The sequence below is a fragment of the Vulpes lagopus genome, chromosome 9 (assembly GCF_018345385.1).
Source record: "Vulpes lagopus strain Blue_001 chromosome 9, ASM1834538v1, whole genome shotgun sequence".
NCBI lineage: Eukaryota > Metazoa > Chordata > Mammalia > Carnivora > Canidae > Vulpes > Vulpes lagopus.
Genome location: NC_054832.1, coordinates 3,067,194 through 3,083,714, shown reverse-complemented (window position 1 = coordinate 3,083,714; position 16,521 = coordinate 3,067,194). Strand labels below are relative to the sequence as shown.

Sequence of the window (16,521 nt, the reverse complement as noted above, 5' to 3'; positions counted from 1 at the left end):
TGAGAGGACAAGAAGGAAAGGACTGTCAAAAGACAAGGAGTCAAAAAAAAAAAAAAAAAAAAAAAAAAGACAAGGAGTCCTCCTTCTTTCTGTAGCCCATCCTGTGCTCTGTCTGAGCAGAATGTGGCTAATTTTGACCCACTGAGAAGGCTCCCTAGCGCTGGTGATGAGGCCCACACAACCTAGACTGGCGCTGCGCTCTGGTTCTCCTGTGTCACCATCTCTGCGTCCACAGCGACACTGGAAGGGTCTGGAGAAGAGGTACCCTGCCTTATACTGAATCGATCCTACAGCAGGAGTTCGGTGAACAGGATGGATGGTATGGCCAGAGATTGAGGGCACCCTAGGCTAGGACCCACAGTGACACATCATATGGTACACGGGTGGCATTCTTCTCTCGGCCTTGCACAAGGCTTCACGGCTGAACTTATGAAACATCTACCACGTGCACAAGGTTTTGGGCTCTCAGAATTAAGACACCGGCGTTACTGTAACAGAAACCGTAGTGCGGAAGGAGAAAGAGGTAAAGAGATGGTATGTTAAGGACTGCCCTGACAGTCGCTCCCAGCGGACGGGGCGCAGCATGAGCTTGTGCTCTTCCTCTGCCTTCCTGTTTACCCTGAGCTTCCCTCCAGCAGCTCAGACTTAAGAATATTATCAGTTGCTGGCCTGGCCTCTCCAACCCACTAGGGACACGAACTGTGTCTCTCTCTTGCCCACACCGTACCCGCCTCATGAGTGGAAGTTTCAGAAATGTTGGCTGGCCATGTTGCTAGTCAAGTAGGAAGAGGGAGGGATAAGTGAAAGTGCTAGCATGTGGGTTTTGGTAAGGCAAAAACGTTACTTCCAACATTTTTTAAAAAAATATTTTATTTATTTGTTCATGAGAGACACACAGAGAGAGGCAGAGACACAGGCAGAGGGAGAAGCAGGCTCCACGCAGGGAGCCCGATGTGGGACTCGATCCCGAGACTCCAGGATCACGCCCTGAGCCGAAGGCAGATGCTCAACCGCTGAGCCACCCAGGCATCCCCAATTTAAAAAAAAAAAGAAAAAAAAAATCACAGGCTCATGACCTGAAGGCAACATAAAAGTGGCCTAATATACACATAATTCCAATCCCAGAGAGGAGAAAATGAGGCAGAAAAGATTTTTAAGAAATGATAGCCAGCATTTATGAAAGACCATCAGCATACAAATCCAGAAAAACTAATGAACACCAAGAATGAAAATTACAAAGAAAACCACACTTATGCACATCAGAGTCAAATTGCTGAAAAGCAAAACTAAAACAAAATATGCAGAGGAAAAATGACACATTACACACAGGGGAAGTACAATAAGAAAGTAAACTGAAATTTCATCAGAAATAATAATGATTAAAAGATAATATAATGAAAACTCTAAGGTGTTGGGAAGAAAAATGTAAATTTAGAATTCTATATCCAGCAAAAAATATTTCCAAAATAAGAAGGAAATACATTTGTAGATGTCAAAAAACAATGCTAGATGAATTCATCGCAAGCAAACCTGCACAATGAGAAAGCCTGAAGGATTTTCTTCAGGCTGAAAGGACCTGATGCCAGGTGAAAACACACATCTCAGCAGCAGAGAACTCGGCAGGGTTCATATATGGGTAAGCAGACCGTCTTCTTAATTTCTTTAAAATAACAGCATTATATCACGGAATTTATGATGTATATAGAAGTAAAATACATGACAACAATAGCAAAAGGACAGAGTGGTAAGAAGAAGTACGTTACTATAAATTCTTACATTTTATATGAAGTTACAGTATCAGTGCCTAAGTAGACTGTGGTAAGTCAACGATGAATACTGACATCTCTAAAGCAATCACTTATAAAGCAAAACGAGGTAAACTTACAAACTAGTAGGGGGAATAAATGGAATAAAGAACATCTGATGAGACCAAAAGAAGAAGGGAAGAGACAAGAATAAAAAACAGATACAGAGATCTTAAAAACAGTATGATGGTAAGACTTCAATCAAACCACAGATAATTAAATTTAAATTTACATTTTATTTAAGCAAACCTAACACACCCATTAAAATCCAGAAATACATCCCATTATAGGATATCCACAGGGGACATACTTGAAATACACACACAGCTTGAATGTACACGTATGTACAAAGATACACATCAGCTAAACAGGAAGCCTAAGAGTGGTTATGAGACTGTGTTAATAATCAGGCTTAGAAAAAGCTTTGTAAACAAGAACAACTACAAAATACAGAGAACACTTCCTAGTGATAAAGGGGTCAATTTATTATTTTTAAAAATATTTTATTTATTTATTCATGAGAGAAACAGAAAGAGGCACAGACACAGGCAGAGGGAGAAGCAGGCTCCCTGCAGGGCACCCGATGTGGGACTCGATCCCGGGATCATGACCTGAGATGAAGGCTGATGATCAACCACTGAGCCACCCAGGTGCCTAAGGGGTCAATTTATTATGGAAGACAAAAAACTCTAAGAATGTGTATAGCTAGTAACACAGCTTTGAAACACATGAAATGAAAATAGTACTAAAGGGAGAAATAGACAAATCCACATCACAGGACAAAAACAGTGACAATGGATATAAAGGGTTGGAATAACACTTATCAACCAACTCCATTTACTATTCATAAATCCCCATATCCACCAAACCCAGGATACACATTCTTTTTAATTGTCTGAATAACATGCAACAAGATAAACCACATGCTTAGCCATAAAATAAGTCCCAATAAATTTCAAAAGACTGAAATTTTACAGAGTATGTTCCCTAACCATAAAGGAATTAAATTAACAATGAATGGCAACAGGGTATCAAAAAACAAACAAAATCCTAAGAGTTAAAATTTGAACACATTTCTAAAAACAAAAAAATTGATTAAATAAGAATGCACAAGGAAAATGAGAAAATATTTTGAATGAAAATTAAGATGTATCAAAACTTGTGGGCTGTAGCTAAAACCAGGTTCAGAGGGAAATTTACAGCCTTAAACAAATGGACTGGAAAGGAAGAAAGGTTTAAATTTGATGATCTAACCTCAAAATGAAGAGGGAAATAAGGATCAGAGAAAAATGGACGGGGGTGGGGGTGGGGGAATCAACAAAACAAAGCAAAAAAATCAAGTAAAAAGCTGTTTCTATGAATAGAAGAATATAATCAACAAACCTCCAGCAAAGCTGATCAAGGCAAAGAGAGAAGACACAAACTGAACATACCAGGAATGAAACAGGGTTTGCACTACAGGTCCTACAGACATAAGAGGGACACTATGAACAGGTTTAATCAGTAAACTCAACACCACAATTTTAAAAATGGTTAAAATCATAAGTTTTATGTTATATATAGTTAATAAAAATTGAAAAATAGTAATTTTCTAGATGTGGGAAATAATTCTGAGTCATTTGTGTTGGCTTTCCATTCTTCTTTATCACAATATTTTATTCATCCATTCCTTAGATGAAATAGATAAACTCTTTGAAAGGTGTAAACTATCAAACGGACACAAAAAGAGACAAAATTCTGAACAGTCTGATAGCTGATAAAGAAATTAAATGGTATGAAGAAAACTCTACGTCCAAGTGATTTCAATGACAAATTCAGTCACACATTTAAAAAAGAAATTATACCAATCTTTATCTTTCCTCTTTCAGAACCTGGAGGAGGAAGGAGCACCTCCCAGCACACGTGACAATGCCACATGCCCCCCCCTCTCCCAGGATCAGAGGCACAAAAATTGACAACAAAATGCTAACAAGACTGGCAAGATATCAAAATAATTGATCATGACTAATGATGCATGTGAAATAATACATCATGACTCTCAGTAACTCAAGCTAATTCAACATTAAAAAATCAATGTAATATGAGACTCATTAATAGGAGGTGGGAGGGGGTGTCAGAGTGGCACAGTTGGTTGGGTGTCCGATTCTTGGTTTCTGCTCAGGTTGTGAGCTCAGGGTCATGAGTTCAACCCTCATGTTGGGCTCCATGCTCGGCACAGAGTCTGCTTGAGACTCTTTCTCCCTCTGCCCCACCCCTCCCCAAATAAATCTTTAAAAATAAAATAGGAGGTAAGAAAAAGGAAGAACTACATGATCACCCCTAACAGATGCAGAGAAAGCATTTGACAGAATTCAACACCTATTCAACAATGAGGATACTTCTCAGCAAATTATTACTATTATTTAAGATTTTATTTATTTATTCATGACAGACACAAAGAGAAAGAGAGAGGCAGAGACACTGGCAGAGGGAGAAGCAGGCTTCCTGCAGGAAGCCCGATGTGGGAGTCGATCCCAGGACCTCGGATCATGACCTGAGCCAAAGGCAGATGCTCAACCACTGAGCCACCCAGGGGTCCCTCTTCTTAGTAAGTTAGGGAGAGAAGTCCCTCAGCCTGATAAAGGGTCTCTAAGAAAATCCTACAACTAACAGAATATTTTATAGGTGAAGGAATGAATGATTCCTCCAGGAGTGTGGAAACAAGGTCTGTTTTCACCACATATATCCAACGTTATTTATACTGGACTTCTTAGCCACTGCAACAAAACAAGTAATAAATAAATAAAATGCATTAGAAACTGGAAAGAAATAAAACCATCTTTGTTAAATAATGAAAAATCTTCTAACACCTTTAAAGTGCACAACTGAATGATTTTAGTGTATTCACAGGGTTGTCACCCTCAGAGCACCACACTGTGAGTTTAGAACATTTGCCATCACTCCAAAAAGAAACCCCAAACTCATTAGCAGCCACTCCCTCCTGAAAAATGTCCCTCCTGGACCATGAAATTTTAAAATACAATTTATAATAACATCAAAGAACACAACATACTGAAGAGTAAATAAAATGAAAGACTTGTATGTTGAAAAGTATAAGTTCCCACAGGAAATAAAAGTAGGCCTAATGAATGGACAACGTAGCCACGTGCTTGGACCAGAAGATTCAACAGCATCCACTTTCCCCAAACTGATCAGCAGTTTCAAAGCAATAAAACATTTCCAGGGAACTTTCTGGTAGCAATAAAAATCAATTGATACCCATCCTTCCCCAGCAAAAGGTGCCCCAGTAAATCAATGCGGAAAGAAACATCTTCTGAATAGACCCTTAGGACCTCCCACCACACACAAACATTAATCCAAGATAGAGCACAGGCCTAAACATACAGGCCCGGGGCTCCTGGGTGGCTCAGGTAAGCCACTAACTCTTGGTTTCGGCTCAGGTCACAACCTCATGGGTCATGACCCTGAGCTCCATGTCGGGCCCTGAGCTCAATGCAGAGTCTGCTTGAGATTCTCTGGGTCTGCACCTCCCCAGCCTGCACATGCCCTCACTCCCTCTCACTCATTAGTCAATAAATAAAATCTTAAAAAAATATACACAGATACACAGGCCCAAACTAGAATTCCGCTTAAAAAAAGGAGGATCTTGTACCCTTCAGATAGGCAAGGATTTCTTAGAGAGAACACACAATATGATAACCATTTCCAAAATTTTATAGTTTGGATGTCAACAAGATTATAAAAATCTGCTCGTTCGCAGACACCACTCCAAAAGTGGGGTGGCGAGCCTCAAACCAGGTGAGAACAATGCCAATACAGACTTGCACGTCAAATACACTACAAACTCCCACAAATCAGTAACAAAGAGACAAGGTCAGGAAGAGACTTCAACAGGCACTTTATCAGAAACACGACACGACAGAAATACCACGTGAGGCGTCAACGTAACGGGCTTACAGATACAAGCACACGAAAAGGTGCTCAACGTGCTAGTTATCGGGACGTGAGAATTAAAACCACAAAGAGAGGGGATCCTTGGGTGGCTCAGCGGTTTGGCGCCTGCCTTTGGCCCAGGGCGCGATCCTGGAATCCCGGGATCGAGTCCCGCGTCGGGCTCCCTGCATGGAGCCTGCTTCTCCCTCTGCCTGTGTCTCTGCCTCTCTCTATCATAAATAAATAAATAAATCTAAAAGAAAAGAAAAGAAAAGAAAACCACAAAGAGAAACCAAGAGACACCACGAAACAGGACAAATCAACGAGACTGACCCTCCGGCACCAGGCCTCGCACCTCTGACGGGATGAGACAGTCCCACCACCCTGACGAGTCCCTGGCACTTTCTCATGCGCAAAACCTATACCCACCCCACGATCCGGCAATTCTACTCCTGAGTACGTCTCTAAGAGAAGTGAAAACGTATGGCCACAAAAAAGACTTGAACGACCATGTCCGCAGCAGCTCTGTTCATCAGGGCAAAGCCGAGGCAGCCCAGGCACCCAGCTAGAGAATGGATAAATAAATTATGCAATATTCATATCATGAACTATTCCTCGGCAACAGAAGTAAGAAGCTATTAATAATACCCCCAGCGATACCAGTCAATGTCCAAAACGGCACGCTGGGTCGGGGGAGCAGTGGGGGGAGCCGATCTCGCAGGCCGTGTGGCTCCTCCATGTCCCAGCCTCCAGGGCCCCTGCCCCCAGCAGGGGACAGATCGGCGGTGACACGGGCCAGAGCACCGGCCTTGGGGCCGGGCTCCATGAAGGGGGCCTGAGGCTGCGTTCCAAGTTGAGGAGCCTGCACACTACCCGTCAAAACCGGGGGAGCTGCGCACTTAAGGACTGTTCTCAGGACTGTTACCGGGATACAATGAAACACACAGAACATCTTTCAAAAGATACAATGAAACACACACAACATTTTCCACCCAACCGCGGGGGCAGGACCTGCTGGGGATGGAAGGGTCGGTTAGTTTAAAATGGGGGTCCGTGTGCATAGATTATCCACATAAATCAATTGAGATCGATAAAGGAGGAGGAAAGGACAGATACCTGTTAACTCTCCTTGGGCATTTCTCTGGCTTGATATCCAATTCATAATGATAGATGTCAATTTTTGGAATGTCCATTTCAAAGAAGTTGGCCTGTAACTTGATTGTTCTCCCGGAGGTCCCGAAGTCGGGTCTGGGCGGAGGCTTGAAGGCATATCCTTGGATGGGCGGCGGCGGCGGCGCAGGAGGCGCGAGCACTGCAAGGGCCAAGAGAACCGCGTTACACGGGACACGGCGGCTTTCCCAGGGCGCGCTCGCTCGTGGGCCTCCCCCAGGGGGTCCCCCCTTCCCAGCTCTCCCGGCTCTGGCTGTCACACGCCGCCCCCCACTGGCTCAGTCCCTCCTCCTCCCTCCTGGGCTCACGCGTTGAAAACCTGAATCTCACGCCCCGACCCCTCTCCGGGTCTGTGTCATCAAAGACCACCCCCCCCCGACCTCCAAATGCCAGGCTCAAGGGACCCTCTGTCCCTCGGTGGCACGTGGCACTGCACCATGCCCTCCTTTTTCTAACTGCTCCTTCCTCAGTCCTGTCCTTGCTCCGCCAGCCCCTTCATCTCGGAGGCTCAGACAGGTGAACTTCATCCACAATTAAACCGCCCCCCCCCCCCCGCCGCCCCGGGCACGTCCCCCCACCCTGTCCGGGAGGTGACGCTCTACCCATCACGACCCTTCCCCCACGATCCTCATAGCCAACTGCACAATGATCCTCATTTTACCAGCTCCCTCTTGAATTCACCCATTCTTATCCATCTCTCTCTACCCCAGCTCGGCCCCCCTTTCACCCTGCATGGGCAGTTAGGGAGGCCTCCTAACGGGGTCTTGGCTTCCAGGCACCCACGACCCCGACGGCCACTTGCCACACTCCAGGCCAGAGTGTGATCTCACCCTGTGCAAGTACCTCCGTGGCTGCCACCCCCCAACCTGGCTCCAACAGTTGGCCCCGACGTGTGCACGGCAGGCCTCAGCCTTGTCCTCCATCACACCAAGACCTCCTCAATCCCAAGGGCCAGCCTTCACTCGTCGCAGCCCCTTACTCCATTCTCTGGCTGCCTTTAGTCACACTTTCAGGACCAATCTGCTATACTGTGCTGTAATCCCATTCGGCGGACTCCCCAGCTGGATCTGAGCGAGCACCTGACACAGCAGGGGCCCACAGACATCTGGCCAACCTCTTTCCACGCATACCTGTGGAACCTAAGGCTCAGACACGTACGGGAAAGCTGCCCAAGTCACTCCGGAAGGGTCCTTTGCAAGGGACCACCGAAGTCAGGGAGGAAGATGTTTGCGACCTCAAGAGTCAGGAACCCGAGCCTTCGGAACACCAACGCTCACGCACGCACCTCGCCCCGAGCGCCACTTCCTACAAGCCAGCCGCTACTCAGGGCTGCAGACAGCTGTGCTCAGGTCAACACGAGCACGCCCTATCCATGCAATCTCCCCGCCCCTGGAAACCACAACTCACCCCCCTCTCTGCAACCCACCAATACCACATTTCCACAAAGGAGGTGCCTCAGCACCCAGCCAGTTCTTTACTTAAAATGCACTGTAGTGACTCACTGGTTGTGTATGTGCTATGTACACTGCTGTTCTTTCTTTGCACATGAGAGACTGGGAAGATGGGGCAGTGTGAATTATCAGAAGGCAAGACCGAAGGGGTACGACTCACACTCGATTAAAGAGGCCAAGGCAGGGGCCTTCCTGCATTCCTATCTAAGCCATTAATTTAATCAAGGAATGTATCCACCCCCCACCCCCACACACACCATAGACAGCAGAAAGAAACTTCATCCCAACTCAAGTTTTTGGTACTTCTATTAGTAAAGTTCAAACTGTGGCTTAGGGAAAAAAAAAAATTAAACATTTTTCCAATAACAGAATACTCTTAACTCTTAATTTTTCCTCATGTCTTTAAAAAAAAAAATCCTCCTCATTTAAAAAAAGAAATCCCATGTACTTCAATCCCTACTGACATTTACTGGAAACAAAAGTACACTACTAAAAATAATTGAAGCTGTTTTTACTGCATTTCTGACCTAGAAAAACTCAAGAGTCCCCCAGTTAGTTTTTTGTTTTGTTTTCTATGAGAAAATGAATGCACTTTAAAGGTTATTAATCTCACTGAGTTGTACCATCTGGAAGCCTTCATGTCTGTCTCACTGGGCTACTACGACCGTAGATGCTGTATTTACAGCCTCACACCACCCCGTAGACAAGCACACTCGTGTGCCCCTTATATGCTGGGTACTGTCCGGGTCCAGGGATCTCGGGCAGCTCATGCACCTCCTCCCAGGACAGCGTCTGAGTGCACGTCATCAAATGGATTAGGCACCTTTGTTTCTCGTAAGCACAGGTCACTCTCCATCCTTCACGGCCAGGAGTGGACGCCGCCGTCCAGCTCGGCCGGGTCCCCCAGGAGCGCCCACTAGCACGTGGTCCCTGCTCTCAGGCAGATGTCTAACCAGCAAGAGGAATCTTGCAAAAATGGAAACCCAGGTGAACCACAGATGTTACAACTGCGCCCCAGGAAACGTCCAGCCACAGAGACACGGGCACCTAGCCCCCCACGGCCCCTTTCAGGAACCAGAGCACTATCCACACTGAAGGGCTTCCTGTTTTTGTTTTGTTTTTAAGATTTTTAAAAATTTATTTATTAGAGACACGGGGGGAGGGGGGGGGGCGCAGAGACACAGGCAGAGGGAGAAGCAGGCTCTGTGCAGGGAGCCTGATATGGGACTCGATCCCGGGTCTCCAGGGTCAGGCCCTGGGCCGAGGGTCAGGCCCTGGGCCGAGGGTGGCGCCAAACCCCTAAGCCACCGGGGCTGCCCAGCTTTCCGGTGTCTTCACCGTGCATCACGGCTGCAGCCAAGATGCTGCCCCTGAAGAGTGAAGCCGTCCAAGGCCCGACAGGAGCAGCGAGCTGGGGCGCCCGTTTCGGAGCCGAGGCTTCCTCCCGCCCGTCAGCAGCCCGCTGTCCCCAGCGAGAAGCACTTGAGTTTACCTTCCTAAAATCTAACCACTGGCACAGATCCGCCCGCGGCCCATTTCTCTGGCTGCGCCCACTGCTCCTGTCTCCATGATGCCTATCGCTTCTAGAAGCCCCGCCGTGGGAAACAAGGGAAACTGTCCACGGTTTGCGTTACTAACCTGTATTAATAAAAGCGATGGGAAAACACAATGGTAATACATTCATGAAATATGTGACTTCACAAGACATTTCTTCCTCGCTTCTAGCTTTTAATAATGAAAATACTGACAGCTCGTGGGAAGGCGTGTGGAATACATAATCACGATTAAAGCTCTACCAGTTTTCCAAGCAGAGCTGAGAGTCCCCAGCAGTTTTAGGTCCTCGGGAAGGAAACTCTCCTACCACAGAGGATCTCCTCGGGGAGATCCTGAATTCATCCTTATACTTCGCAGGGAGCTGATCGCCGGTGTAAACGGCCAAGGCAAGCAGGGCTCACGAACCAAGCACCGGAGAAGATCTGGAACAGGTGCACATGCCCAGGAGCATGTGACAAAGGGACAGAATGACACGCGGGGGGCGGCCATTCTCATGGGACCGTTAGCTCGTGGCCCCATTAGCTCGTGGCCCCATCACGCAGATAATGCTCTGAGATGAAAACCAAGCGCTGAACAGCACACACACCTTCATCGGGGTTAGCACAGATGACTCTGAGAATTAATTCCAGCATCGCCTAGAGAGCAGCTGTCCCCGCCTGCCCTCCGTGCACCTGCACCGAAGGGGTGTGTGTGCCATGGGGGAGAGCACTGGGGAGGGAGGGGGAGACGGGGAGCACGCCACACCCCGAGCAGGGAGCTGGGCCAGCGTGTGCCGCGGAGATGGGGGTCCCTGACTCGGCCTCCCCGGGCACGGGCGCCGTCAACATCTGCTGAAGGAGTGACAGCCCGAGTAACAAGAGGAGGATCTGGGAAGGCCTCACCGGAGATAGAAGTCACTGAGCTGCTCGGCAGGGACCTGGCCTCAAACCCTGGCCCTGCAGTAAGACCCCGCGCCCCCTCCAGCTGTGGCCACGCCACCAGCCCGTGCCAGGCCAGGCCACCCTCCCACCTTCCAGGTTCTCCCGTCTTCTCCATCCTTCACCGAGACACCCAGCTCCCATCTTCTCATGATAACTATGCCTGAGCTCCAGGCCTGTGTCCCCGTGCTGTCCCCGTCCCCGGGCCACTCAGCACATGGTTCTGTTGGGAACATACTTCCCGCTGTGTCTGTGTCGGTCTTCCCCCTGCACTGGGGCGCAAGGCCCTTAGGACTGGGAAGGCAACCCCCCCCCTTCCTCATCCATCCAGGAACGCAGGATGGTCAGAGCTGGAAGAGACCTCAGCCGAGGGAGGGGAGCCACCGGCCCAGGCCGCTCCAGCACAGCCCCTCAGCCGGCACCCCCGACCCCCGACCCCCAACCCCCAATCTCCAGCCCGAGCGAGTCCAGAGGGCAGGGAGTCCGGGCATCTAACACGGCGTCAGCTAACGGAGACCACGAGTGTTTGCGGAACTGCTGCTGATAACTCAGCACATGTGCTTAAAAATTCCATTTTTAGAGCCACATCTCAATCAGTGAAAGGGAAACATAGTGAATGAGTAATCGACTTCCTGTATGAGTAACTGGGTCACAGCAACCGGGAAGTTAGGTGTTTTTTCACAGACGCCATGGAAGGCGAGTCCTCCCTGCGTTCTACGCGGGGCTCCCGGGGGACAGCACTGCTCCTCCTGCCAAATCCACCGCATGGGGCCTGGACTGTCACCGACTTTTCAGAGGAGGGTCCCAGAGCAGGCTGTGAGCCCTGCCCGCATGCACCCTCTCCCGGCAGCCCCCTGGCCAGGGTGGGACTCTGGTCCCAGCACCCACCTCCCCAAATAAGGGAAGAGCTGGCACACAGGATAAGAAACCGGGGTGACCAGAAGAGGAGAGTGAAGGCCTGCGGAGGTTCTCACACGGGCAGGTGCCCTGGGAGGGGGCAGGAGGTGCTGCACGATGACAAGTGCCAACAGCAACCCTGCTAACTTGCGCTCGGGCTCTTGCTTATACCCAACTTACTACCTTCAGTGTTGCAGGGGCTACAGACTCGGAGCCCTGCTGTGAAGACAGGCAAGCCAGGCAGAGAAGCTGGAGCCCCTAGTCTCAGGTGGGTCCCTGGGCCATCAAAGTGCCCTCAGCAGGTAGGCCTAAGGCCAAGGAGCACCCAGGACGGCGATGGACTCTGCTGTGACACCTCCTGGCACCTGATAGGCACATGGGAACGGCCCCGCAGGCACTTCTGGGCGCGCTGCAGGGGGGCCCGGCTGGGGCCTACAGTGCAGATCCTGTGGTTTCAGCACACACCAGTTTCAGGCCCCCGTGGGAGTGATGCCCTCACCCTACAGAAGCCTGTGGTTCAGGCTTAAATCCACAACTTCAAACCATACGATCACCCCTCCTCCCTCCCACCTGGAATCGGGAGGTCACAGAACCGAGGATCCAAAGGGACGTTCTGGCCCATTCACTGTACAGACGAGCCGTGCAGCAGGAGCAGAGCACAGGCTCCCTGGGGGAGAGCGCGGGAGGGCACCGAGGACCGTGGGGCCCAGGACGGCGGGCAACCTCACGCACAGCAGAGCCCCTCCAGGAGGACAGCGGCTCCCTTCCAGAAGATCTCACTCGCGTGTCATCTTGTTAAGGCTGTACCAGAAAGCCGAGGGCTTGTGGGTAGGGGCCACCGGGGATGGCCCACCCCTCACCTGCCTTCTTCACTGGCCAGAGCACGGAGCACTTTCTAAAGCACTACCTGGGGGTCGGAGCCCACTGAACGCAGGTGTCTGGCTTCCCTGCCTGTGATGGTGGACACAGGCTGGGTGACTGTCTCAAAACACACGCTTACTACAGAAGGTACAGAAAAATACAAAGAAAATAAAAGTTGCCCTGTAATGCCACCTGAGATAATCCCCGTTAAAATGTCAGACTTCTACATACACACATGACGCGCAGCATGTGCACACGTGCTGACATGGAATTATGCAGATTTATCCCTGGCTGCTTCCATTTAACATCATATTATGCAATTCTCCACAATGAATCTTTAATGACCGCATTACTCACTGAGCCATCTCCTGCTGATGCATTTTGGTGGTTTCCAAATTTTCACTTTAAAAATTAAATGCTGTGCTGAAGACCCACGTAGGAACACATCTAGCTACATCCTTGGAGGGGAAGCACGGGGCCAGCCCGAGGGCTCAGTGCACGTTGGACCACCCGCCACAGCACCTGCCACGTGGCTCCCACGCCGCCCACCATCGCTGCCTTCTCGCTGTTGCTCTCTCCTGCCCACCCTCCACCCGCACACAGAAAACTCAGCCGTCCAGATCCATCCTCACCCCTCGCTGGCTCGGGCTCCAGGCTCCCAGCCTCTAGAACAATTGACTTGCTGACCAATTAATCTCCTAAATCCGACCCCAGGCTGCAGGCAGGGACCCGGGCCAGGCACGGACCCTGCCCCCAAGGAGCACAGGATCTGAGAGGCAGGTGTGCCTCAAGAATCCGGGCCTCAAGATCTACAGGATGGGCGCTTACAGGGCCCCCGGGCTGCTGCCGAGCCCTGCCCCGTCTGCCCGCCCGCCCACCACAGTCCACCATCATCTCTGCCCTCCCAGCTACTCTGCCCCACGAGTCAGAGGCTTCCTGGCCATGTACGCCATCTGGGGACCTGCGTCTCCTGGTCCCCCACACAGCAAACCAGGCCTCGGGTGCCCTGGGCTCCATCAAGCTCCATGCTTTGTTCCCGTCACCTGCCTGGTGTCCAGGTGACCACGATGAGTGCCCCTCAGGTCACAGCTCCGTCGGCCTTGGCACCTAGCCAGGAGCCATCCACACGCCCAGTGAAAGGACCCGGGAGGCCAGGCCAACAGGCAGGAGGCACCACCCCCGATTCCTAGCCCCCTGCCCCGGCCCCACCACCTTCCCTAGACCTTTACACCAGCGTTCTGTGATTTTTCTCTTTTTGATGTCCTGGCTTCCTTGAGAAACATATGAGCTCAAAGCCCATCCCTGCCCAGGATGCAGCTGCACACCCCACACATGGCGGGCGAGTCTAGAGCCCATGGAGCTGCCGCCAGGACTGTAGGCACGTCTCCCTGTCCCGCCTGCCCCTCTACCGTGGCCTTCATCTGGGCAGGTGGCCTGGTTTCCTGAGGTCCAAGTCCTGCCACCAAGCATCCCCAGGACCAGTCCTGACCAGGCCGAGTGTCCTGGGCCAACGCCCTGCCCACCATGTGAGGACGTGAGACGCCTCGGCTTGGGGAGGGAGGACGTGGGGCACCGAGGCAGGAGGTCTCAGCCCAGGACCCACGCAGCCAAGTCGGAAGGTCCGTGAACTTGGACTGACCCCTAAGTGAAGTGCAGCGCTCCTTTCCATCATGAACACGGACGACCAGCCACATCAGTATCTATACCTACACGGTGGGGAAAACACAGCGACTCTCTTGTCACATGGTGGCTGTTAAAAGCGCAAAGTGGGTTTAAAGTCACTGCTACTTTGGGCACCAGGTGGCTCAGTCAGTTGGGCGCCCGATTTTTGGTTTTAACTCAGGTTGTCATCTCTGGGCCACGGGTTCAAGCCCCGCGTCAGGCTCTGCGCTCCGCTGGGAGTCAGTCCGGGGTTCTCTCCCTCCCCCTCTGCCCCTCGCCCAGCTCACAGCCACTCTCCCTCTTTCTCTCAAATAAACAAATACAAGGTCTTTAACCTGACGGCTGCTTCAAAATCACGATATTTACTAGACCCGCTGCTATTACTGAATGTGATAACGTTTGTTATTCTGCTGACCACGTTTCAACATGACCAGCTTTCCTCGTCATCCTCTGCATTTTGTTCTGTGCCTTGAAAAACATGGTTCGGGAGAGGGATCCATCCATACCCTTCAGCAGACGGGCAGAGGGGCTCGTGACCCCAACCGCACGAGAGCCGTCTGCTCTCAGGGGACAGGGTGGCCTCATCTCTAAGCAGACAGGACGGTGTCTCCCTTCCTGATAACGTCACAAAACCTCCCCGGTTTCCGTGGCGGTGCGGCCGGTGGGCGGGCGTGACGGTCCCCAGGCAGGGCGGGCCCACAGGCCGGGACACGGGGCTGTCTCCAAGGCTGCTGGCCCCACAAGCGCCTGTCCCTGGTGTGATGTGAGCTCATGATTTACTGGCTGCCATGACAACCGCTCCAGGCTCATCACGCAGGCTGCTACCAGGCAGGGGCTCCGAGCTGGGAACCCGACATCCTGCTGAGGCCTCACAGCACGGCCCTGGGCTGGGAACCGGAGCCCACCTGTGGCCCAGGACCAAACCGACACTCGGCCTCAGGACCTCACAGGTCTATTCACCCGGGAGTAACTCGGGGGCCGGGGGGGGGGGGGGGGCAGCCAGGCGAGGCCCCCTGGAACCAGCACAGAAAGCAGGCCGCGCTCTGCACAAGCACAATGGTTCAGAGAAGCTCCTGTCTCTGCTGTTTTCTAAACACTCGAGCACACAGACCTGGATTTTTTAGAAACCTGCGCCACCCGTTCGTTCGGCCTGGGCTCTACCGGGCAGCAGCTGGCTCACGGCGGCCCCCCCACCTCCACTGCCTGCCTGTCGGCAGTGCCACCAGGGCAAACACAAACATCTTGGCACCCGCTTACGCCACCAGGCCGAGAGCAACATCACTGGCCACAGATGACATATGATAAATAGCAGAATTTGGGGCCTGAAGTCACCCTGGAAACCAAGGGGAGAGGGGCACTCACCCTTTCACCCCAAAACCTGCTCTGAGTCACGGACCCTGAGCCTGGCTCCGGGCAGGTCTGGGGGCTTCAGCGGTGGGAGGGGGAGCATGGGACCTCCTGTCCCCACCCTGCCCCTGCTGCTTCCCCAAGTCTGAGTCCAGTATCTTCAGAAACAGAAAGACCTGCGTGACTCTTCACCCTGGGTAACTTAAATGTTCCTCAGTGGGCAGCCCGGGTGGTTCAGCAGTTTAGCGCCTGCCTTCAGCCCAGGGCCTGATCCTGGAGACCCGGGATCCAGTCCCATGTCGGGCTCCCTGCATGGAGCCTGCTTCTCCTTCTGCTTGTGTCTCTGTCTCTGTCTCTCTCTCTCTCTGTCTCATAAATAAGTAAATAAAATATTTTTAAAAATAAATATTAAAAAATAAATTCTTAAAAAAAAAAGAAAAAGAAAGAAAAATCTCCATCGCAGAGTCATTAAATAAGTGCAGAGTCCGGCTCTGCCATCAGGCAGCTCTGGTCACTGGCAAGCGAACCCGGGGCCAGGCTCTGCAGGCACCTGGCTGCACTGCTGCCTGCAACGGCCGTGGGGCTGGCACATGCCCCTGGGGGGGGGGGGGGGGAGCCTGGCCCACCGGCCCCCGGGCCTCAGGGGGGCCAGGACACCAAAGATTGGCCACCAAACACCACGAAGCCAGTGTCAAGCTCCTTCCAGAACCTCAAAGTGAGCTTTAGATTCAACGTCAGGTCCCCTCTAGTTTGCTTTCAGAACTTGGGTTTCAGCCAGAAGCTATGGGGGCAAGAGAGAGTGACAAATACAGCTCCAGGCTGCGCGGCCCTTCCAGGCCACCACGTGGCCCGACCGGGCCACTGCTCCTTTCTGCTCCTGGACACCCCCACGGAGGCAAAAGAAGCTGTGGGCTGGGGGGCTTG

General features: G+C 51.2%; 1 protein-coding gene across 1 annotated transcript in view; it reads right to left on the bottom strand.

Moving 5' to 3' along the window:
• AGO2 (argonaute RISC catalytic component 2) overlaps window positions 1-16,521 on the bottom strand; it is a 108,714-nt gene that overhangs the window by 51,026 nt on the left and 41,167 nt on the right. Inside the window, exon 2 of the mRNA XM_041768554.1 lies at window positions 6,855-7,050. Within this exon, the coding sequence (XP_041624488.1) occupies window positions 6,855-7,050 (196 nt within the window). The remainder of the gene's footprint in view (window positions 1-6,854; window positions 7,051-16,521) is intronic.